The sequence below is a fragment of the Callorhinus ursinus genome, unplaced genomic scaffold (genome assembly GCF_003265705.2).
Source record: "Callorhinus ursinus isolate GAN/ISIS: 27379988/994484 unplaced genomic scaffold, GSC_fseal_2.0 scaffold4, whole genome shotgun sequence".
NCBI lineage: Eukaryota > Metazoa > Chordata > Mammalia > Carnivora > Otariidae > Callorhinus > Callorhinus ursinus.
In genome coordinates, this window is record NW_027397066.1 from 90,731,006 (window position 1) to 90,756,455 (window position 25,450).

At 38.0% G+C, this 25,450-nt stretch overlaps 1 protein-coding gene across 1 annotated transcript in view; it reads left to right on the forward strand.

Annotated features, from left to right (window-relative positions):
• ENPEP (glutamyl aminopeptidase) overlaps window positions 1-25,450 on the forward strand; it is an 83,319-nt gene that overhangs the window by 13,553 nt on the left and 44,316 nt on the right. Inside the window, exons 3-8 of the mRNA XM_025873635.2 lie at window positions 1,607-1,738; window positions 15,407-15,527; window positions 17,802-17,956; window positions 18,581-18,694; window positions 21,404-21,538; window positions 23,424-23,489. Of these exons, the coding sequence (XP_025729420.1) occupies window positions 1,607-1,738; window positions 15,407-15,527; window positions 17,802-17,956; window positions 18,581-18,694; window positions 21,404-21,538; window positions 23,424-23,489 (723 nt within the window). The remainder of the gene's footprint in view (window positions 1-1,606; window positions 1,739-15,406; window positions 15,528-17,801; window positions 17,957-18,580; window positions 18,695-21,403; window positions 21,539-23,423; window positions 23,490-25,450) is intronic.

The window sequence follows — 25,450 nt, forward strand, 5'->3', positions numbered from 1 at the left end:
AAGAAAACCCATGCCCATAGATTTTCTAGTAAACAAGTAGTCCTCATGAAACGTTAACAAAAAATAGGCTCCAGTAAGTTCTGTCTATATAATTATTGGCTTAAGAGTTTTTTCCTGTTACCACTCCTCAACCACAGAACGGGTAATGCAGCTAACTAAAGCGTCATTACCTAAAGTTGGGGGTATTGTACCTTATACATACAATAAATGCACATATATTGACATGTAAAAAGGTCGGGCTCATCCTTAGATATAATTGTCACCTACCTAATACCAGAAAAACACCCAGCCTAAATTATATCTCCCATCTTTCTGATCCACTATCTGAAATGTCATCATTGAAATTCATCCCTTTTAATGATAAATATTCCTCAAAAAAAGAAGAACAAAATAAAGCAAACAAAAGCTTTAGGAGAGTTAAAAAGTAAATTGTTGTCAGCCGTCTGTGCCTCGTTTATCAATTTGTTTTCTTCTGGTGTTGGTCACCCGACCCATTGTGTTTTGACTAGAGAAGAAAGAGGAGAGGGCACGCTTAAAGTCTGACCCACTACTTTAGGAGACTGGGTCAGGGTAAAAGGCCCTTTGAATGTTGCATCTGGAAGGAGGAGGGCAGGTGGGAGGAAAGGATGCAAACCTTACCAGCCTCTGGCTTTAGACCTCCCAGATGACCTTTGCATTTTGCAGAGTATATTTTCTCCCCTGTCACTTGTTCCAGGCAATAGTCCCGGAAGAGGGAGAATATTCTGGGTCGTTAAGTGGTCAAAACTGACACTGCTAGTTCTCACTGTAGAGTAACTGTGCCAGCACTCAGACACTTCTCTCCCAGCACTTGGACTCGCAGGCTTGCTTGTCAAGGAGGATCGATTCTAGTCCAGCCTGCCTCCCTTAACCCCCCGTGAGAGCTTCCCAGCTTCCCCCAGTGGTGATCTACTGTGTGGCTGCAGGGCATGTGGAAGTATTTAAACAATGGTAGCAGGAGTTGGGCAAGTATCCATGGATGGAGTAGGACTGCTGATTGGCAGTTAGGAAGACAAAGCTCGCATGGACAGCAAACCGGACAGATAGAATCCATAGCGACAGCAAAGAATGAAATCCTTCTCTCTGTCCATGGTAACCAAGGCAGTGACTTTAGTGATAATACCTTGGCTCTTTGATGGGAGACCCCAGCGATGGGAAAGAGAACCCAGAACCCTGCTATGCCTGGTACAGCGACTGCCCTTCTGCATCCCTATCGGCTCCTCTCTTCCTGAGTGCCAGGCACGGAGCACCAGCCTTCTTGTCATTGATGGAGCTGGTCTCCCCTCCAATGTTATGGTCGGGATGGTGTATTTAATGGAGAAAGACCAACTCCTACATCACAGTCAAAGTTGTATTTTTTCCCTGGGAAACCTTTTACAGTGCAAAGTTGAATCACTCTTTCACAGGACTAAAAATAAATACCTTTTTCTTCAGTCTTTTTCTTACATCACCATTCAGGGGTAAAAAGAAATGTTATACCTAAGCTCTGACGAACCGGACTGAGAAGCCAGGTTTGGAGAAATCATTTGTCTGTCTTGTACATGATTCATCTTTTGATCAACAAAATGTTTTCTTTTGTTTTCAATAGAAAGAAGAGTCGTTGGACAATAAGTGGAATAGAACAACTTTCAGGAAGTCTGTCCCTATGAGCACCTACCTGGTGTGCTTTGCTGTACATCAATTTGACCGCGTTGAGAGAAAATCAAATCGGGGAATACCTGTGAGTTCCATTATATTTTTAAAAATTTCCTACCTATGCAATTGTGATGAATTTTCTATGTTTTTTGAATAGTTTTTCTCCTCACATAACAGACTGGGAAAGCCCGCTAGTTCTCAGGGTCCGTGAGCTTGACGATAGATACGCTGAGCAATACAGAACATCATAAGCCGAAAGGACACATGTGAGAAATAAACAAACATGACCAGCATAGGAATGACTAGGTTTGGATTATTTTAAAAGGAAAGCTCACTATAAAAACAAAGCGAGCTCCTAAGTACATTGGCACAATTGTATTAAAATGTTTGAGCATTCCCAATTTAGTGAAGCAATTGAGTATGTGTGTTTGGGTGGGATCCTGGATGGAGACCAGAGAGGGAAGAGGCGACCACAGGAAGATGAATACCCTTCAGAGTTTGCTATGATGCCATTCCTATATGTAATTCAAAATAAGACAACAACAGAGTGTCAAAAAAAAGATTTTTAAAGGTGTAAGAGATAAATAAGCTTTTTAAAATCAAAACGACCAGGGTGCCTGGGTGGTGGTTCAGTCGGTTAAGCATCTGCCTTCGGCTCAGGTCCTGATCCCAGGGTCCTGGGATCGAGGGTCCTGGGATGGAGCCCTGAGTCCGAGTCAGGCTCCCTGCTCAGTGGGGAGACTGCTTCTCCCTCTGCCCCTTCCCCTGTTCATGCTCTCTCTCTCTTTCTCTCAAATAAATAAAATCTTGAAAATAAAATAAATAAAATTAAGATGACCAATTCAATAATTTTCTTTTAAAAACACAAATATTGTACCTAATTTGTCTTCTCATTTTGGAGTCCCCTATTTTGCTTCTGCCCTAAACACTTGCTTTATCTGTCTTTTGGTTAGTCTACCTCTGTGCTACATATTATATACATAAAACCTCATACTCTTTGCAATATAACTTTCTAAGGAAAAAAATCATCGCTCCTATTTTACAGAGGAGAGAATTGAAATTTAATATGTTCAAGTAATTTGCTCAAGATCACCCAGATGGCAAGTCATGGAGACTCAGATTCTTTCCAAATACAGTACCCTGCTAAACCTTCTGAAATATGATATTCTAAAAATATCTTTACCTCTTTACCAATCACTGGAAGGAAGGGATGAATTCTTCTATTTCCCGTGAAACTACCTCCAGAGGGAATTTAATGTTGGATAGTAAGAGTCAAGCGTGGTTACCAGCATGCTGCCTATACTATATCCAGATTACAGCAAATGGGAGAGTGTCCTAAGACCTATTCAAAGGGGCTGTATATCCTGGTGACTTCTGTCATCCCATACCACATGTGCTGCTTTGATGTGACCTTCCGTTATGGTGAAAAGCACTGCCGGGGGCTAACAGATAATACTAGGTGTAAAAAAGAAATGACACTGGGAAGAGGAAATTGTTTTTCTGTGCTGTGCTGAATGTCACCGCTGGTGCTCCTTCTGCACCATATAGAGGGGAAAGCATTAGTCCAGCTTCTTTTCTCTTCCTGTCTCATAGCAGTCATAGAATTTTCATCTGAAGGTTCTTTCTTCATTCCCCCTGCAGTTCAGTTGCACGAATATCTTTCATCATGTGCAGGTGTTTTCCACACCAATTTCTAAACATGATGATTATGTTTGGGGCAAGTTTTTTATTTTGTGTAGAAATGCCAAGGCAAAGCAGAAAGCATGAACAATTCACTAATGATGACTTAATTTCCTAAATGAAGACCACGCAACCAACCAATCAGCAAAACGACATGTACTTGGAGTTATTTCCCACAGCGACAGTGAGTTTGCATTGCCAATGTGACTCTATCACCTGGTCCTCTGACCAAGGACACTTATTTGTAAGGTGGTGACACTGGCTGGTTGAGTCATGAGAGCCTGTACCAGTTAGTTAGCTGAGCTTGAATGATGGATTTTATATAAAGGATTTGGATTACATAATGGAAGATAAGATCTGGCAAAAGATCCCAATGACCTTTAAGCAGTAAATGTTTCTTAAATATCAGAGCTGAGCGCATAACATTCTATTGTAAATTTGGGGAAGTTTTCAACACTTGGGTGGGAAATGAATATTGTCATTATACATTGCTCTCTGATCATCTATTTTAATAAGAGAGGAACAGGAAGCCGTAATCTTGTTGGACACTTCCCAGAGGCCCAGGGTCAGGAGAAGGCAGTGAAAGTGAGGCATGGAGTTTAGCAAAGTAACTCTTCCCCCCACCCCATCCACAGAAGACAGGCAACCAGATTTTGCTCTCCTGCAAAACCTGGTAAGGCTGTTTTCTACCAAAGGTGAACAGAACCTTATAAGAAAACTTCTAAGGCATCCAGTGTGAATGTCAGTTTATGGTAAATTCTGCCTCATTGGCATTTCAGAGGTTCCCTGCCTGGCTTTTCCTTCCCACCCCCTCTAAATTGAAATACAACAGTTGGCACTCAAGCACAAATGCCCCAGTGCAACTTCCCACCCCAGGAAGAATTACAAGGAAACCAACCTACTTAAGTCAATCTAAATGTGACATCAGCGGGAACGCAAACCAGCCTCAGTGCTACATTCTTAGAGCTGAACAGACAACTTAAGATAAACAAGCATATGAGGAAAACAACAACATAAAAGAGAAAATCCAAGACAAATAAACAGAAAAACACAGTGGGGGCAAGTAGTAATAATTGGGGAAAGTAAAGAGAATTCCCAAAAAAAGCCATAAAAAAATCAAACTTTCTCATACATACAACCTTCAGTTATTGCTCTCAGAGGCTCAAGAAGATATGATCACCATAAAATAGAACAGAAAGCTATGAGAAAATATTGGAAATCAGTAGCCTGAGTTTAAAAACATGATTTCCAAAGCATAACCGGGCCCTGACCCCCAGGAACCTGTTACCAAGTACCAATTAGCCTATGGCTTCAGTTCTGCCCGCTGCTTTGTATTTGTATCAAGTCCATGGAGAGTTTGTTTAAAGTCCTAATATGTCTTGTGAGTTTTCCATTTTTCCATTGCATCTGTCATTCCTGTATGTGGGGGTACATCAGATCTTCAGGTGACTGTACCATCTTGACCCAAAGTCCCTTTATTTCTATTTCAGTTAAAAAAAAAAAAAGAAACTAGGTAGTTTTTGTGTAATACAACACTTTTAGTAGAAATTTCATGAACCAAAAGACAATTCTTTTTTTAAAAAGATTTTATTTATTTATTCGGAAGGAAAAGAGAGAGAGAGCTCGCATAGCAGAGCAGGGAGGGACAGAAGGAGAGGGAGAGACAGGCAGACTCCCCATCCAGTGGGGAGTCTAACGTGGGGCTTGATCCCAGGACCCTGAGATCAGGACCTGAGCCAAAGTCAGACACTTAACTGACTGAGCCACCCAGGTGCCCCCAAAGACCATTCTTATCCACTTTGTTCTGACAGTATTATTCTGGTTCATTAATCATTTGCTATTCATAATCAGATTATACCGTGCAATCAAGAATCAGTAGTACCCTGACTAAACTCTCTTGGGTATGTTTGCCATTCTGGTATAGTTCCTTTGTATCAGTAAACATAGAATCCAGACCTATATTCTTCTTTTAAGATTGCATAGTGGATATTAGTAGATGAACCATTCATTATGCTTGAAATGTCCTTGTTACTCATGAGAAAAAATTAGATTGGAGTACTCATCCCCAAAAATTGTTAAAAAGAAGGGTAACTGAGTTTGGAATGTAGCTCAAAAGACTTTTAAGTTTAACTCTGTATATTTCCTTTTTTGAATATTATTTGTATTACATTTTGATTCAGTCCTAAAAAAAACCAGAATAACTTGAAGAGTTACTCCAAGTAATTTAGCAACAATTGAGGCAGGCCATTGATGGAACGACTTTAAACTCTGTTGGTAAGAAACCTCCTGAGGCCTTTTTCAGGCTTAGTTGATTGTTTAAGGGTTTTAAAGTAAATAAAATCTTCAGGTATTTATTTATCCAAAGAAAGTGAAAACACAAATTCAAAAAGATATGTGCACCCCTACTTCACTGCAGCAGTATTTACAGTAGCCAAGATATGGAAACAACTTAAGTGTCCATTGATAGATAAATGGATACTTACACACACACACACACACACACACACACACACACACACACACACTGGAATATTATTCAGCCATTAAAGAATGAAATCTTGCCATTTGTGACAACATAGGTGCATCTTAAGTGCTAAGTGAAATAAGTCAGACAGAGAAAGATAAATAGTATATGATTTCACTTACGTGTGGAAACTAAAAAACAAACAAAACAAAAATAAAAATAAACCAAAAAAACAGGCTATAAATACAGAGAACATGTTGGTGGTTGCCAGAGGCAAGGGGTGGGAGGTGGGTATAATGGGTGACGGGTGTCAGAAGGTACAAACTTCCAGTTAGAAAATAAATAAGTTATGCGGATGAAAAAATAAAATAAATGAAATCACTGAATTCTATTCTAGAAAAACAAAAATTAAAAAAACCTGATCAGTGCAAAGTGTGGAGATTATATGACTTTCCAGTGAAGTGAATTAACTCCTGAATTATCAATAAAATGCACTGTATTGTTTTTATAGAAATCGAATTATGGGAAACAGTGCCCTTGATAAAAATGTCATTAACCTGATAGGTTAGTTCAGAGTTTTCCATTGGACTATATTGCATTCCATTTTCAAATCCAGAACAACATGGATTATGAATATTTTTTTAATTTTATTTTATTATGTTATGTTAATCACCATACATAACATCATTAGTTTTTGATGTAGTGTTCCAGGATTCATTGTTTGCGTACAACACCCAGTGCTCCATTCAGTATATATGAATATATTTTTAAGTTTTAAAATTTATAGGTTTAATACACATACATTATTAAAGATTTGGACCAAAAAAAGCAGGTAAGAAAAAGGAAAATCACCCATATTACCATGTATAAAATCATCCTAATTTATTAGCTTTGTGAAGTACATTTGATCTATGACCTCAGTAACTTTGCCAGAATTTTTAGTTTTGTGCTAGTCTTCCAGGAATCAAATTCAGGACACGTTATATGGTAAGAGTGATCCTGTTCCTGAGAAACAGTAAGTTCTAATTAGGACTTGAGTTTCTTTCGGCATTTGATCTCTGTCTTTTGTGAAGAAGGATGTGCAAAAAGGAGCAGATAACTTGCTGGAGATCATTTCAACTCTAGTCATATTCTCCTTGGCTTTCATGATCGGGGGAGGAAGTTGAGGGGGACTGCTCACTAAAAGACTGCTGGTATTACCCACTATTTAGGTTTATACTATAACCATATTAATTTGATTAATTCAGTAAAAGAGATTATAGTGTGCCTGCTTCCATAAATTTATAGGATGATTCCTGATAAGGAATTGCACTGGAATTACACCTTTGAATGAATCCTTCCTACTTCCCTACTTGTTTCTGACTTAGTCCATTATTTGTCTGGATTAGAAAGATTGGTTGAAGGCAAGAAATAGGTGTATCGTGGGTTTTTTTTTTTTAAATAAGCTTTATTTTTTTAGAGCAGTTTTGGGTTTTTTGCAATGGATTTTAATTTATGCATTCCCTTACATGGTAATATTCTTAACAGAAATAAGTTTCATTGTTTTAATACTCAGATATGTTTTTAAACTCCTTATTTTGAGATAATTTTAGAATTAGGGATTGCGAAGATATAACAGAGTCCCTATGTTACATTCACCCAGCTTCCTCCAAAGTTAACATCTTACAAAACCATTTATCATCCATTCATCAAAACTAAGAAATTAGTTTTGTACAAACTATTAACTAGACTACATCGAATTTCACCAGTTTTTCCACTAATGCGCTTTTTCTGTTCCAGGATCCGATAGATGATACCACATTGTGTTTGGTCAAGATGTCTCCTTAATTTTGTCCAGTCTGTAGCATTTTCTCAGAACTTCCCTGTTTTTAACGATCTGGATACTTTTGAAAAGTACTGGTCAGATAGTTTGTACAATGTCCCTCAAGTTGAGTTTGTCTGACGTTTTCTCATGATTGGAGTGGGGTTTTGGATTTGGAGGAAAAATACCACAGAGATAAAGTATCCCTCTCATTAGATCATATCAGGGGGTACATGCTATCAACAGAACTTAATCCTGGTGAGGCTAACTTTGATCACTTAGTTAAGGTGATGTCTGCTAGGTTCCTGTAGTAGAAATTACTATTTTTCTTTTTCATATTCTATCTGTTATAAATGATCATTAAGTACAGCCCATCCCCAAGAGGAAAGGGATTAAGCCCCACTTCCTGGAGGAAGGACTATCAGAGAATTTATGGAGATATAGTATAGCCACCTCAGTGATGAATAAATACTTACAGGGAGAGATAAATAAAGGTTATGTACCTATCTTATTTCTCCTTAAAGCTTTGACCACTCATTGTCACATTCATCAATGGATCTCGCCTGCAGCAATTCTTATTGTCACGTTCTAATGACAATTTTCTACTGCCCCAGAGCTATTTTTGACATAGGTTTATTTTATTATTTTAAAGGCCATTTTTGCTATGGCTTTGCCAAGGTTTCAGAATGAGGTTAATTTTAATAACGATTTTATGAGCGTTTTAAAAAGAATTCATTTCTTTATGGGAAGGGCTATTCTAAATTCATGGCTCTTAATCTTCCCCAAAAGAATGTATTCAATTCAGGAAGCCATAGATGATCGCTAAGGATTGGTATTCTTCATTTAAATTTACAAAAATGTAAACATAATATGAATTAAAAATAATATAAAATTCTATGAGGTAAGTTAGACTTTTTAAATATTTGGTTTTTGTTCTAAAAAAAATTCTCCTGGGGTAATAGTATCGTCAAGCCTCAAACAACTTCAATTTTGACTCAAATAAAAAGTAAGCTTGGAACAAACCCTTCGTGTAACCCAAGTGACGGTGCTGGGTTGTTTCTCAAACAGCACCTCCCAGCAGCTGAGTTCTAAACTCAACAGTTCTGGCCACATTTGACCCTGCAAAGCCACGACAGAAAAATAGTCCATAGTCACCCACACTTTGAGCCATGGTTTTGCATATTTATGATAATTTGTCTGTGGGGAAGGGGCAACTCAAACTTTGGAAGACTACACCACATTCCTGGGATCAAACCTTGAAAAAAAAAAAAAAAACAACGTATCACTATTCTTTTCTGCCAAGTATTCCTCCGCCACAACTCTGCCCACTGCTGGAAGAACATTTGGAGGAATAGGGACTTACACAATTAAACGCATTGATGGCATATTTAGTAACACCAACCATGTACCTTTAGTACACGTTTCTGGACTTAAAAACGATATAGAATTATTTTCTCTTTCTCATTCTGGCTACCCCGCCAATGGTAACAAAACAACCGGTCAGGTTGTTTTGATAGCCTTTCTTGAGCCCTGACCGTGAGCACAAGGAGGGTAAGCCCCGAAGTGAATGAAAGATGCTAAGATAACTGTGCTTCATTTGAGATGTGAAACAGGTGGTCACCACTGTCCAGTGTCACCCAAGTGGGTTTTCATGTCTTCGCTGGTCATACTACCTCTTTCAATGGCGAAAATCTCGCCCTGTGTTTTGGGGGCCCTGCAAAGGTCCTGGGTCCTATAAAGGGGTGTGCTTATTCGGAGCACTTCAGATAAGACTTAGAGACTCAAGAGATGAACAGGTGCTAAACCTGTGAAATGATCGACCGCGGAAAGGCAGCCTGTTGTCGATAGGTCAGGTATATGTAATTTATAAAATATAAATAATAGAGAAGCTCTAATCAATAATGCTGGGCCAAGAGATGTACACAGATGAGCAATAGACTTACATTTCTGGGCCATTCCTGGGCAAACCTGGATGGCGTGGTCACCTTTATCAACTGAAAACACTCAACAGACAAGGACAATAGGACATGGAGCCAGGGCACAGAGGACCTGTAGTGCTCACAGGTGGCGGTGGGAACCCTGCAGGCATTGGCTCGACTCCTGACCAGGGTGACAGTGGTGGCTGGCAGTCTGTTCAGGCCAATGCCTCTCTGGTCATAGGGTCTTTCTGTGTTCAGTGTCTTCACCTCTGACCCTAATGTACCCTTGCACAGTCTTGACCCATCAGCCTCATTACCCCTCCCCTGGTGCAGGTAATTCTCAGGTAGTTTTTTGAGGGAGAGCTGGGCCTTCCTCCATTCTCTTTCCAATCGATTGTTACAGCATAAATTCTGCAGTTTCCTTTTTTCTTGGCCTTCTGCTTTTATTTCCAAAAGTCTTTCTAACCAGGCTTTGGCAAATTGAAAGGTTTTGGCTTTCAAATTTATTGTGTGGGCATGAAAAGCCAATTTTGGCAGCCAAACACTTTTTACTTTTTTCCCCCCTGTATTGTCCTAATGTCCCTAATGGTAATGTGGCTACCACTCATATATAAGGAAATGCGGACAAGGAAAATCACAGAGGTTAATAGTTCAGTGTATTGTCGGCAATGATACCAGTGTTCTCGATGGGACGCATAAAACTCTTACATATCAAGCACTGCTTTATGCACTAGCTTATTTAATGCTCCCAGTCACTCCATGAGCCAGCGGCTGTGGTTATCTAAAATTTACAGCCAGGGAAAGTCAGGTTTCACTCTTAGAGAGAAGAGACAAGATGATACACTAAAAACCCAGCTTTGGACTGAAGATTACTGTTAGTTTTGCCTTAGTCTTCATTTTTCTCATGTACACAATGAGGAAGTTTATTTTTAAAACTCTTCAACCTCTAAAACATGAAATGGAGATCTACAGTTCAAAGGAAAAATATTATATCCTATTATTGTTAATAGTGCCAGATTCGTAGAATTGATGTGTAGAGTGAGACATTGCATGGAAAGCCCTTATCACATTACCTGGAAATTTTAAACACTCAGTAGGATTAATGATTAATCATAATGATGACACATGAAGGAAGTGCCAGCAACCAGTCAAGTTCCTAATTCTTGTGGACATAAATTCCATCTCTCAAATTCCTGGAGACGCTTGAATGAAAGGGACAATATGAAGAACCGTGAAAGCCTTCTTTACAGGCGGTTCCCATATGATAAGAGAAAAGTAACAACAACAATGACGATAAAGTAGGTAGATATATCACACCTCCCAAAGGAATTATCAGCCGAATATATGCATTGGAAAGCACAGACTTTAGATCTGACACCAGCTCCATAGATTCAGTGCTTTGAGATATGACTAATAGTATCCAACATGGCATAACTAGGTAATTTGATTTACTTAGGGAACTTACTACCTCTAAAAACTAAATATAGGTTCTTGAAGGCTTACAAACTTTATACTTCCATATGAGATTATAAAGCTTAAATATAAACTTCATATTTGACCTTTAATAAAGTCCTCGAATATTAAAGGATATACGACTCTTTTAGAAGGCAAGAAGAAGAAAGAATATACATGCATATCTCCCTCCTCACTCCATGCTGTTTCAATATTGTCAGTCATAAGCTTAAAAAAGTCATCTCAGTGAGGCAAGCTTGTAAACTAGAAAGATGACAATTATTACAAAGTGATGACAACGGAGGGGTGATTTCCTGAACTTTGTCACGGACAGAGGTACTGTGGCCTAAACGGTGACGGAGGAAGGCTAGCCACCTTTACTAAAGCCCACAGAAAGGAGAGGGAGGTGCAGATAGAGCATAAGCTGGAGATGAGGTTGGAAAGCAGGAAAGGCCGAGCAGAGGGGATGATGCTTAAATCACCGAATCCGAACATCACAGATGATCTGCTATTAAATGGATGTCACATAAAGGATTTTGAAGCTTCAGCTAGCACACAATGTTGGCATGTTGGTAGAGTCTTTAAAGTAAGTTTGTTACACACCGCATATAGGACATGCTCTAGATAAACTTCAGCTGATTATGGTACAAGATTAATGGCTGAATCTATATATTCTTGATTGCTTAGCTCAGTGGATCAGAGAAATGGTCATAAAATATGATCGATGTCCCTTCAAAATAAGGGTCACAGATCACAGGTGATCTTCAGACTGGCCAGACGGTAAAGACAGAACATACTTCCGTGGTGTTGAGTTTCTCAGAAACAAAGAGGAAGGGGCTACTTTCATTTCGATTGAATTTACATTAACATCAATCCAACAACAGAAATATGGAGAGTGAGAAAAACCAGATTACGTGGTCTCAGAAGCATTCTGTGTGAAGGGAGCCAATCTAATAGCATGGGAAAGAAGTTTCGGTACAAAGAGCAGAGTCTTTTTCCTCCCCATTGTACGCCTGGGGTTCCCACTCTTATCTCTTCTTCCTCTTAACTCCCAGTGGTGAGTCTAGGGACTCACCGTTATCACCACTTCCCCTTTCTCCCTCTTTCTCAACCCTTTCATTCTCCAAACATTATGTACTGCACAAAAGTAGTGTGTGGATAACAGCGGAGTAGGTCAAGGGGAACTATCCTCCCTGAAGTTTCTTAATGATAGAGAACAGATGTGGTAGAAATTCCGAGGGAGTTTTGACTCTAATTCACAGAGGAAATGTTCTGAGAATCTCAGTGTACAATGGGGCAGTCCTGTCTGAACACGATGGTTTGATTTCATAGCAGGCAGTTACCTTTGCTCTGTACGGTGGCCACCAGCGGGATCTTTAGCTTCACTCAACTTCTTGGAGAATGCGTGTCACTGCTCACAAAGAGAATGAGAACAGTGAGGGAATGTATCACCTATCCTGGTAACTGAAAAACCCAAACCCAAACCCAAACCCAAAACAAACCTCATGTTGGGGTGGTAGTTGAGTGAGTTGTGTTGCCTTTGGAGATGAAGAGGAACACATCTTTACTTTTGCAAATAAAGCAAGAATGTCAACTACCCAGTGGATGTGGGAACAGTGAGCCTGCTCTGGTAATTTCAGGGAGGCTCTTTCAGTACTTGGCCTTTAAATTCTTGGATCGTTCTACTGTTTTTCACATCTAAGAAAAGATGGCTGGAGATGTGTGCCTAAGTGAACACCAAAATTAGCAATCCTTTTGGAATAATAAAAGAAGAAAGTAGGGATAATTTCTCTTTCTGTTTTCCTTTTTCTAAATGATGAGTCACCTGTTTCAGTTAGGTAGATGGGCTTGGATTTACTGAATAACTGCATATTTTGCTTTACTTGAGGGTTTTGAATCAGGTCTTAAGTTCAGCAAGTATGCTTCATTTGAATTCCTCACAATTTTTTTTTTTTAGGATTTTATTTATGTATTTGAGAGAGAGTTAGAAAGAGAGACAGACAGAGCAATCTAGAACACGAGTGTTGGGGGGGAGAGGGTGAGGGACAGGGAGAAGCAGACTCCCAGCTGAGCGGGAAGCCCAACATGGGAATCAAACATGAGATCATGACCTGAGCTGAAGGCAGACACTTAACCGACTGAGCCACCCAGGTGCCCTCTTACAAACTCGTTTTTTTAAAGACTTCTTTTTTAGAGCAGTTTCAGGTTTACAGTTAAGTTGAAGATCTTATGTAAGATTTTACATATGCCCCCTGCCCCCACATATGCAGAACCTCCCCCATTATCACGATCACTTCGCCAAATAGTACATCTTTTTTTAACCAAAGACGAACCTACATTGATCATTCCAAGTCCATAGTTTACCTTAGGGTTTGCTCTTGGTGTTGCACGTTCTGTAGATTTGGACAAATGTATGATGATATACATCTATTATTATATCATACAGACTATTTTCACTGCCCTAAACATCCTCTATGCTCCACTTATTCATATTTCCTTCTTCCTCCACCTCCCAACCTCTAGCAACTACTGATCTCTTTATCGTCTCTATAGTTTTGCTTCTTCCAAAACTAGTATAATTGGAATGATATAGTATGAAGTCTTTTCAGAATGGCTCTTGCAGTTAGTAATATGTATTTAAGGTTTCTTCCTGTCTTTTCATAGCTTTATACCTCATTCTTTTTAGCACTGAATAATATTCCATTATCTGGATGTACCACAGTTTATCCATTACCCACTGAAGGACATCTTGGTTTCTTCCAAGCATTGGGAATTGTGAGTGAAGCTGCTATGAACACCTGTGTGCAAGTATTTGTTGGACATATTTTAAACTCTTTTAGGTAAATACAAAGGAGCACAATTACTGGATCATATAGTAAGAGTATATTTAGTTTTGTAAGAAACTGCCAAATTGTCTTCCAAAATGGCTATGCCATTTTGCATTCCCACCAGCTACATATGGGAGTTCCTGTCACTCCACATTCTCGCTAGCATTTGGTGTTGTTGGTGTTCTGGATTTTGGAATTCTAGTAGATGTGTAGTGTATCTTATTACTGTTTTAATTTGCATCTCCTTGATGACATATGATGTGGAGCATCTTTTTGTATACAGATTTGCCATCTCTATGTCTTCATTGATGAGGTGTTTCTTAAGGTCTCTGGCCCATGCTTTAATCAGGTTGTTTTCTTCTTGTTGAGTTGTAGGAGTTCTTTGTATATTTTAGTCCTTTATCAGATGTGTTTCTTGCAAATATTTTCTCCCAGTCTTCGGCTTGCCCTCTCATTCTCTTGACATTTTCCTTCACAAAGCAGAAGTTTTTAATGACGTCAATTATCAGTTATTTCTTTCATAGATCAGGCCTTTGGTGTTGCGCCTAAGAAGTCATCTTCACATCAAAGGTCATCTAGGTTTTCTCCTATGTTGTCTTCTAGGAGTTTTATAGCTTTGCATTTTACATTCAGGTCTGACCCATTTTGAGTTCATTTTTGTGAAGGGTGTAAAGTCTGTATCTAGATTCACTTTTTTGCATGTGGATATTCATTTGTTCTAGCACCATTTGTTAAAACACTATCTTTGTTCCATTGTAATGCCTTTGCTTCTTTGTCAAAGATCATTTGACTATATTTATTTGGTCTATTTCTGGACCTTCCATTGTGTTGTATTGATTTACTTGTCTATTGCTAATACTGTACTGTCTTGATTAGTATAGCTTTATAGTAAGTCTTTAAGTCAGGTAGTATCAGCCCTCCAACTTTGTTTTTCTCCTTCAATATCATGTTGGCTATTCTGGGTCATACATGCTGAAACTGGGAGGTAAAAAGTCTATACTTGGATTTGATTTATAAATCATGTCATAGGGACACAAAGTATCTCAGAGACTTAGAGAATTGATGCTTCCCTCTCAGAAAATTTTGAATCACTGTATTTTAGACTCTGGGAGTAAAATAGTTAAAATATCAAAAGGGTAATTTGGACAGTAATGGGTAGAATAGTACAAGTGGAAAAAAACATATCCAAGGGCTCTTTAGATGAGAAAAATCACATGATTCATGTCCTCAAAAACAAATTGCACAGAGATAGATAGATAGAGATGATAGAAATTGATAAAAAGAAATTGATAGAAAGATAGGTAGACACATAGTTACTAAGAATCTATGTTCTAAATAGAAAAAAGTAACATTTAAAAAATATATTGGACACAACTGTTGTGTCTTACATTATTTCTAGGTTTTGAAATCACTCAGAGAGTTATACAGTATTATTTTCTTTTACACATGAGTCTCAGAGATGTGAAGTGATTTGTCCAAAACTGGGATTCAAATAAGTCTTTACCTAGCTCCAAAGCTCACCTTCTTTCCACTATGTTTTATATCATAGTTTTTGTGTTTTATCAAATAAAGAATAATTTTCACTAAATTTTTGTGTTTTGTTTACTAGCTCACTATATATGTCCAGCCACAGCAAAAGCACACAGCTGAATATGCTGCAAACATAACTAAAATTGTGTTTGATTATTTTGAAGAATACTTTGCTATGGACTATGCTCTTCCTAAATTAGGTGAGACTCATTTTTTATTTTCTTATTTTTAATATTGCCTTTGTTTTTACCTAAATTAAATCATTTCTTCAAGTTTTCACATCCTTAGTTAATAGCCACCCCTTAGTATTTTTATTATATGCCTAAAATATGTAGCTAATATTTGCTAGATAATGAAAGATGCACTTTGGATTCCTCCAAGAATAATGTCCATACTTATTCTGTTCTTACCTGGTAGATGCATAAACTTTTACTTTCAAATACGGACTAAAGTAATGTGCAAAACTGCAGGTGTTGGTAGCAATGGAGCCAAAAATAGCAACGTAGATTTGTTCATTTCAAAATCGTTACCATCGCAATAGCTTACATTGCCACCCTACCATCAGTGAGTTGATAAATAGTAGGGATAAATGATGCTATCGGAGTCCCATGTGCTTCTAGTCTTTCCATTGTACAAGACCAATTCTAGATTCTCCGGCAGTTAAAATGAAACACTGATAGTCCTTCCATAAATATATTTTTCTAATTGGGGGGAATGTTTTCTTTTTAAAATAAAATTAGGGCTATAATCAAAATGGTGTGGATATGATACTTCCACCAACAGTAGAAGTGCTTTGTTAGTAAGCTTGAGTGGTGTTAGCAAAGACTTTAAATGAAACACCCATATAGATGTTCGTAGGGATAAAACGAAGACAACAAGGAAACCAAACAACCCAAAATTGATTTCTCTATTTCTGTTTATGCCTCTACTTTAATAAACTATCAGGGCAAAGTGACTGGGGTGCCAGATTCTCTACATAAGAGTGGCTTTGGCGCTGGGCAACTTTGTAGATGCTCCATTTTCTCTTCAATGGCATCAGCTCCCCACTATTAGAGAAAGAGACAGGAAGAGAAACACCTTTTCATCAACATCAGAATAATATTTAATAAAATGTTAAGCACACTAATTTAAAAGTCTCTTTTCTCTTTTTCTCACTTGAGTTAATTCATTATAATGTCAATACTCACTAGAGAAATGAGGTCACAAAAAAGTCCTTTCATTCAAGGATTAGGTAAAAATTATACTCCATAATATTATAGAAAACAATGGCCCTTGGGGGGAATAATTCTCCACCCTTTAAGTGGCATTCTTGGGACAAAATAACCTAACCTAAGAATGAAGATAACACGGAAAGGGAACTACTGCTGTAATCTTGACTTTTATTTAAGATAGATCCACTTTTCATTCTTTTATAAGAAGCTTTAAGAATCTTTATGTTAACCAGAAAGGACCTTTGTTTATATGTTAGATAAAAATTAAATTTATTTTTATTTATGTACCTCATTTAAATTACATGTAATAATGTGGGGCACCTGGGTGGTTCAGAAGATTAAGCATCTGACTCATGACCTCAGCTCGAGTCTTGTTCTCAGGGTGGTGAGTTCCAGCCCTGCACTGGGCTCCACTCTGGGAGTAAAGGCTACTTTAAAAGAAAATTCTATGTAATAATAAAGAAATTATATTTTTTATTATAGTTCTTTAGCTGGAGAATCTGTATTCTATCCACTAATCAAGGTCAACACTTTCTGTTTGGGATTTAACATAGAACTGATAGGCCCTGCCTCTTCCTGTCAGATGTTATATCAAAGATTATAGGGCCAAGCAAAAATAAAGAAGAGAAATTCCTGGTAGAATCCAATATTTTAGGTCTGGAAGAGAGTTTAGAAAGAATACAGTCTATTGTATGTTGATCCAACTTATTTAATGCATGCAAATGGATGGTAATCAGTAAGGAATTGGGTTGATCTCAAGTTGTACAGAAATAGGGAAAAAGTGGAATTTTATATGCTCTAATATTCTGCATCCTTGAATAGAAATATATTTCTGTGCACTTGGAAGCTGTGTACTTCTAAGTCTTCATTTGAAAACTTCACTTCCTTATTCCTCACAGCTTATCCTCAAACACAGATGTTTTCTGTTACCTAAGTAAAAATCTTGAAAAAAAAAACAGCTAATAAAAATGAAGTACAGAGAGAAACAAAAGACATAAAATTATAGAGGACTGAAAAGAGCATTGCCATTAGTATCCTTTGAAAACTAAAAGACACACTGATATCTGGGGCCAACAGGAAAAGTTCCATGGAAAGTTTGAGTGCATGGAGGCTGAAATTTCACACAAATAGATTATTGTTTTTACTCTAAGAAATTATTTTTAGCCTTTTTAAAAACAGTCATCCAAAGAACTTAATTTAGTAAGAAATGTTATAAGCAAATGCAAAGAAGTATTTCTCATGGGACTGTTTCTTTCTCCATAGATAAAATCGCTATTCCAGACTTTGGCACCGGGGCCATGGAGAACTGGGGACTCATCACTTACAGAGAAACAAACTTGCTTTATGACCCTGAGGAATCAGCCTCATCAAACCAGCAGAGGGTGGCCAGCGTGGTTGCCCATGAACTTGTGCATCAGGTATAGAATCTTAGTATCAAATTAGCTTGTTTTTAAAAGTGGCTTAAGACTGTAGGAATAGGGCGCCTGGGTGGCTCAGTTGGTTAAGCGACTGCCTTCGGCTCAGGTCATGATCCCGGAGTCCCGGGATCGAGTCCCGCATCGGGCTCCCTGCTCGGCAGGGAGTCTGCTTCTCCCTCGGACCCTCTTCCCTCTCATGTGCTCTCTATCTCTCATTCTCTCTCTCAAATAAATAAATAAAATCTTAAAAAAAAAAAGACTGTAGGAATAATTGAAATTAATAATAACTTAGCAAATAAAAAACAGCTAATCAGAAAATCCGGCCTGACGGTCTTTTAAGACACATTGTTTTGCCTTTAGTAAATACACAGGAGACCTCACTATGACTTTACATAGGCCCGGTAATGCCTAAATAAAGGCAATAAACTAAGGAGAATTTAAGATCATTTAAAAATCAGGAGAAATAGAAAAAAAAAAGCAGGAAATAAATTCTAATTAAGTACAATGCCTGCCACTTTTGTGTCAAGTGACAACATTTATATGGACAAATAAATATTGCAAATTTCTAGGCCTCTCTACCACAAGCACAATAATTAACTCTCTCTTTATTGTTTATAATTTCAGTGGTTTGGAAATACCGTGACCATGGAATGGTGGGAAGACCTGTGGCTAAATGAAGGATTTGCTTCCTTCTTTGAGTTCCTGGGAGTAAGCCAAGCAGAAAAAGAGTGGCAAATGGTGAGCCCAGAACATACTAGCTCTCAATGTCTATTTGGCTCATGCAAAGCAACTGAAACTTTTACACCATGACAGTGTCCCCGAGCCAGGGGCCTGGTGCGGTGGTGAACTGGGAATTTCCTTGTGAGCATGGAGTGGAGTCAGTTCGTTCCACTGAACTACACCTCGCTGAGGGCCAATGCCCAGGCCCGGGAGGGCAGCTGACCACCCCAATCTGAGGATGTCCTCAATAGAGTCCCTCAATAACCCATGTCAAAGCAGGAAAACAAAATAGTGAGCTTAGACAACACAGCTCTGTATTTAAGTGTGTGCATTGTTCATCCTTTGAAAAATCTAAGCCTCATTTTACAAAGGACTTACCTTGCAGAGGCTGCTGAAATAGTGTGATAAAGAGATAAGAGCATAAATTGAGTGTTATAGGGGATGTGGCCTTGAGCAAGTGACATATCCCGAGTCACTTCTCTCCTCTATGAAAGAAGAACATTGTTCTCTATCTTGTAAGCTTAAAGGCTCCTGAAAATACATGCAATTACCATTATCCTACCTCATGTCCTTGAGGGGCCTGGAACAAAGGCATCTAAGAACCATAAAGATATTTTTTTCTGAAAAGCTAAATCTGTTTTTATCGATATTTAAATGGTGTACGTGCTCTTATCTGTTTGAATATATGAAAGTATAAGTGTGTAGATGTGTAAAAGTAGAGAATTACAGGTTGTGTACTGTAGAGACTACTGCCCTCTACTGGAAAAAATAAAAAGACAACCTTAAATGCCTGAAGCCCTTGGCCATTTCCATAACCTACTTTAAAAAGTGAGAAAGTTAATTTACAATGATTCGTGCTTAAAACTTTAATCTGCATCAGGGTTTTTCAACCATGGAACTATTGACATTTTGGGCCAAATAATCTGGGAGTGGTTGACAATTGTGGGGCTTGTCCTGTGTATTGTAGGATATTTATGAGCATCCCTGGTCCATATATACTAGATGCAAGTAACCCTCCCTCCCCAGCTGTAAAACCAAAAATGTGTCCAGATATTTCCAGATGTCCCCTGGGGAACAAAATTTGCCCTAGTTGAGAATCACTCATATATGTTGAAAATTGTTGATTTTGTAATTTATTGAAATTAAACTGTATAAATGAAATATTATATTTTCCTTTATTTTCTATAAAGTAAACTGAGGCCCTTCTTATTGCAAGCTATCATAAGAAACTATAACATTTTCATATTGTTGTATTATATATAAGATATTTTGCATTTTAATATTCCACTTCAGCATTTTAAAACACCAGTTAAATTTCAGAAGAATTTAGTATTTTTTTTAAGATTTGTTTATTTGAGAGAGAGAGAGAGAGTGGTGGGGCGGGGCAGAGGGAGAAGGAGAGAGAGAATCTCAAGCAGACTCCAGGCTGAGCACAGAGCAATTCCACAACCCTGAGATCATGACCTGAGCTGAAATCAAGTCAGATGCTCAACTGACTGAGCCACCCAGGCGCTCCTAGTATGCAGTTCTTAAACGAAATTTAATCACATGGTCCAACCCATCCATCCATCCATCCATCCATCCATCCATCCATCTGTCTATCCATTCATTCATTCATTCTTTATCCATTCATTCTGTCTTCTGTGTTCAGTGGACACTACAGAGGATCCAAAACAGAATAAAATATATTTCTTGCCCTCAAGGAGTTCCCAATTAAGGGTCTGGTGGGTGGAGGGGAACAGATAAATATAGACAGATTGTAAGAGAGCCTGATAAGTACCACAACAGTAGAGCCTCATTTCACGGGTGAAAAAGCTGATGCCCAGAAAGGTAATATAACTTTCCAATATCACACAGACAATTGGAAGCACAGCCAAAACTAGAGTCAAATTTCCTGACACTGAGAACTGAATTCTTTCTACTTACTTAAGCCTTTTAGGTGTACAAAATTTAAAATCCAAATCAAAATTACCTTGGATTGGCAGTCATCACTTGATAATAGTGTCTTGCCTATTATAAATGGAAATTGCAAAAGTGGAAAATGTAATACCATGCATTATCATTAAATTCTCTAACAATTCCAAAAAGCATATGCCATTATTTCCCTATTTGAAGGGCTAGGGAGCTTAAACTTACATATCTGGAAAACGGAAAAATTGAGCTATGAACCATGAAAGTCTGACTATAGGGCTAGACCTCTCTATTTTGCTGAGAAAAGAAGGATTGGAATGAGAAGATGATTATTAGAACCAAAGCAAAAACTAATATTTCTTTGATTAATTATGAATCATCCAAATTCTAATGATTAGTTGACCAAAAAAAAAAAAAATCCTGAACAACAATTTTGATCAACATGCATCCTCACTTAATCCTGAGAACAAATCTGTGAGGTGGTATCATTCCCATTGCACAGATATGGAAATAGGGCTTGAAAACTTTGGCTTGTGTCTGAAAGTCATGCATAAGTAGCAGAAACAATTCACCGATGCTTGTCTTCTTGGTCCGTCATATAGGGGTGAAGTCAAAGGAATTACAGTAGAAGAAGGGAATGGAATCAGTATGGATCAATCAGTGCAAAATATGATTAATTTGAACACCTACTCCTTGTCTTAAGTAATTTGAGTCATTTATATTTATTTTCCACCAAGTGATATATAAATGATATTTTGAAATATGAACCAGTATTAAGGAAGTGCTGTCTTTTTTTGGTTCATTCTGTCATTTCAGAGAGAGCAGATGTTACTTGAAGATGTCTTACCCGTACAAGAGGATGATTCTTTGATGTCTTCACACCCAATTGTTGTCACCGTGACAAATCCTGCTGAAATAACATCTGTTTTTGATGGGATATCCTATAGCAAGGTAGGGAAAATCTGACATTGTTGTGAACATCTTCTTGTTTAGTGACTTTTAGTAAATGCTAAAAAATGGAAAGAATGGTGAGACTATGCTAATGGGCTTTAGGAAACAGTGTAGAGCTTATTCTGGGCGCTGAATATTCAATAGTTTATATTTTCCTGTCAAACTGATCAATGCTGGTCATTGTCATAGGATTTTGAATCAGATTTTTAAAAATTTCTCCTTTCACTTTTGTTTATAACTTCTTTCACTCTAACTGAATATTTACACTTCAAGCTTCAAATTTAAAATTGTTTGATTTGATTTTTTAAATTTTATTATGTTACATAAATCACCATACATTTCATCATTAGTTTTTGATGTGATTTGATTTTTTAAAAGACAGTAAATCTTCTTTTTCTGATCTGTGGTCTTTGATGTCATATATGTGGACACCTTTTCCAATAGAATCCTTTAGTTCAGCCAGTAAGAATTTAAATCCAACTCATTTTGAAAGAATGACTTTTATTCATTTTTATATAACATATAAAAATGACTTTATTAATATGTTGTAGATGGGTGATTTTTATCCATTAACATGGTTTGCAAAGCTACTGTAGATCTACAGTGACCCGTTTTCTCCCACAGACTTTCCTATAGCTCCTCCTCCAAACGTCTTCATGCCTGCATGCAGTATAATTTAGTCATTTCCCTTTTGCTGCTCATGGTTTACCCACTATGCTAAGTTGCTCAAAAGCCATTGCAAATGAATACATTTTGTTATTCTGGATAATATGTAAAGTTTTATTTAAAATGAAATATTATAATTATTAAAATGAATACTAGATAAAATGGCTTGAGTGAAAAAAGCCTTCTATATATTACTATTTCAAAGTTATAGTATCATATTTTTGGCTTTCCCTGTCATTATTCCCATGGCATCTTTTTAGGCTTCCTTTATTCATTTTTCTTTCACATCTGCCAGTGAGTCTTTTCTCTTTCTCTTAAAATGGACATTTCCAATCCACTTATGATATGGTTTAATAACTCACATGAAGATGTTTATATTTTATTAAATCAGCTTCTTTCTGAATCCTAGATATTCCATGGGTTTAAGATATTAGGTCAAAAATAAATAAATGTTCTAAACCTTTAGCCTTCTTCTAGGTACAAAAATAATTTATATTATTTATAAAAATAATAAAATGACAGCAAAAATTGCTAACTTCGTGGGGAGGCACACGTTTTTCTGGCAAGTTACTTGAAAAATGATTTAAAAATGTGTAAATAGTGAATTTTAGTATTAATCTTATAACATGTGCAGAGAAAGTAGAGAGCAGAGGTATTAATCAGATTCGTCAGATAAAATAAAACCAAATGAGATAAACTATTTTGAAGAGGATTTTATGCCTAAATGATATATCTAACTATATTAAATTATTTGACCAGACAATTCCTCAACTATCTATTTCCACTAAATGTAATCTTTTTAAAGTATTGAAATATACTTTGAGAAGTAAGCAGAATTTTATCATGGAATTACTTTATTCACTGAAAAGTAAGTTTTCTGAAAGTGTTTCTAACGTTTCTCCTTCATTAGAAAAGCCCCATCTGCTGGTTCATTTGGTGAAGTGCAATAATTATTTAAACCCCAAGTCACTGAAATGATGGCCACTTTTTCAATTTCTCTTTACCTTTTAGCTATTTTAGAAGCGTAGATACAGGGGGTGTGCCAAATGACATTTTCATCCTAAAACTACTGAGTTATGGCCAAGTAATTTAGTGGGGTCATCTTGAAGGCATAATCTCACAAATACGATATTAAAATACTGATCACAATAGTGATCCCTGGTGTTCGTTTCCGGCCTGTCCTTTACTAGGTTCAATTTGTCATTTTTTTCCACCATAGGGATCGTCCATTCTGAGGATGCTTGAAGACTGGATAACACCAGAGAAATTTCAAAAGGGATGTCAGGTATGATTTATTACTTTTAATAGCATTAAACGTAAGCTACACTAATCCGTGGCTGATGGATGTCCATATGTGATTAATTAAAGACAACTCCCTTTTTACTTTCTCTCTCCTTACTCAAGGATAGATTAAATAGCAAAACATGAAAAGGCGACTTCACAGCCAGCTGAGTGCCTACACCAATTGCCATTTAGCTGAAATTTCATGGAGAAGGTGAATGGACTCCTTAGGTATTTTGGATGCCCTTTATATGTGTATTAGCTCAGTCTACCATAATAAATACCATTGGCTGGGTCATTTAAACAACGGAAATGTATTTTCTCATGGTTCCGAGGGCTGAGAAGTCTATGACCATGGCATGGCAGATTCATGGGTTGGAGAGGGCTGTCTCCCTGGCCCGCAGATGGCTGCTTCTTTGCTGTGTCCTCGAGTGGCAGAGCAAGAGAGAGAGCTCTCTGGTGCCTCTTATCAGACAGACATCGACCCCGCCCTGAGGGTCCCACCCTCATGACTTCATCTAAACCTAAGTACCCCCCATAGGCCTCATCTGCAAACACCATCACATTAGAGAGTAGGGCTTCAGTGTCTGAATTTCGGGGAACACAATTCAGTCCATAGCAACATGATGTAAAAATGGAAACGTATCTATAAAAGTCTTCCCTTCCAGCCTGTAAAAGGACTTTTCCCCTGTTATTGGATTTTTTTTTTTAAAGATTTTATTTACTTATTTGACAGAGAGACAGCGAGAGAGGGAACACAAGCAGGGGGAGTGGGAGAGGGAGAAGCAGGCTTCCCGCGGAGCAGGGAGCCCGATGCGGGGCTCGATCCCAGGACCCTGGGATCATGACCTGAGCCGAGGGCAGACGCTTAAGGACTGAGCCACCCAGGCGCCCCAGCCCGTTACTGGATTTAAAAAATGGCAAATATACACATTCCCATTATGATGGAGTCAATGACTGAAGAGGGCCTGCTTCCTTTTGGAAACAGAAATGACACATTTTCAAGAGCATCTCACATATCCAACTTAAGGTGATTACTCCAGGGGATATTTCAGTTTCATCTTTATTTTTCTAGCAAAACCTAAGCCAAGTCTCTCAGGGTTTTATATTGTCAGTGTTGCTACAGTCTGTCTCTGCAACTGTGCCGTCTGCAGGTTGGCCCCACTGCAGCCTAGAGATGGAATTGCCTTCCTACTTTCCCCCTCTCATCTGCCTCCTCCCTGCTGTGATGCCCCAGGTTGCTCAGCAGAGCAGTGGTGATGGTGGCCAGTCCAGAAAGCAGAGAACAGGTCAGAGTAGCCCCCGGCCAGCTTTTCTAAAGAGTGCTAGTACGTCTTTTCGATGTGATTCCCCAGGACAATGCCTGCTCCCCATTCCTTCAGCTCTCGCTACCACTAAGTCTTCTTGTATGGCATCCGGCACTCTCTATGCTCCCTCAAAAGTAAAAAGGAAACTCTCTATGCTCCCTCCCTCCTTCTACCCAATGCTAAAATTTCTAGGTGACTACTAAAGTAAGAAATAGGACCAGGACTTGGGAAATATTCAGGGAGTATATCCATACATTTTACTTCTTTTGTCCATTCATAAAATATTCTGTGTGGACACTGGTGGGAAGGGAAAAGCTATGTGCTTGTTCTTATGTGCACATTAGAATATCTTGTAACTTTTCCGTTGGCTTCAAACTCACATTTCTTCGTATCTTCTCTCACTGTGAGCACCTTCAGTGAGGAACTCGGTCTTCTATATCTTTGTGTATACTCCAGGGCCTAGTAGAATGTATTACACATGTTAGGCAATCCAAAAAATGCTTCTTGAGTTAGTGAATGGTCTATAATAATAGTATATAAGAATAATAATAAATAAATAAAGACAATTCTTTTAAAAAACTCAGTGAAAATTCCACTTGCAGAGTTTCATTCTAAATTAAACTGATCAGTAACACATTCTTGGAATCTTCAAAGCTGA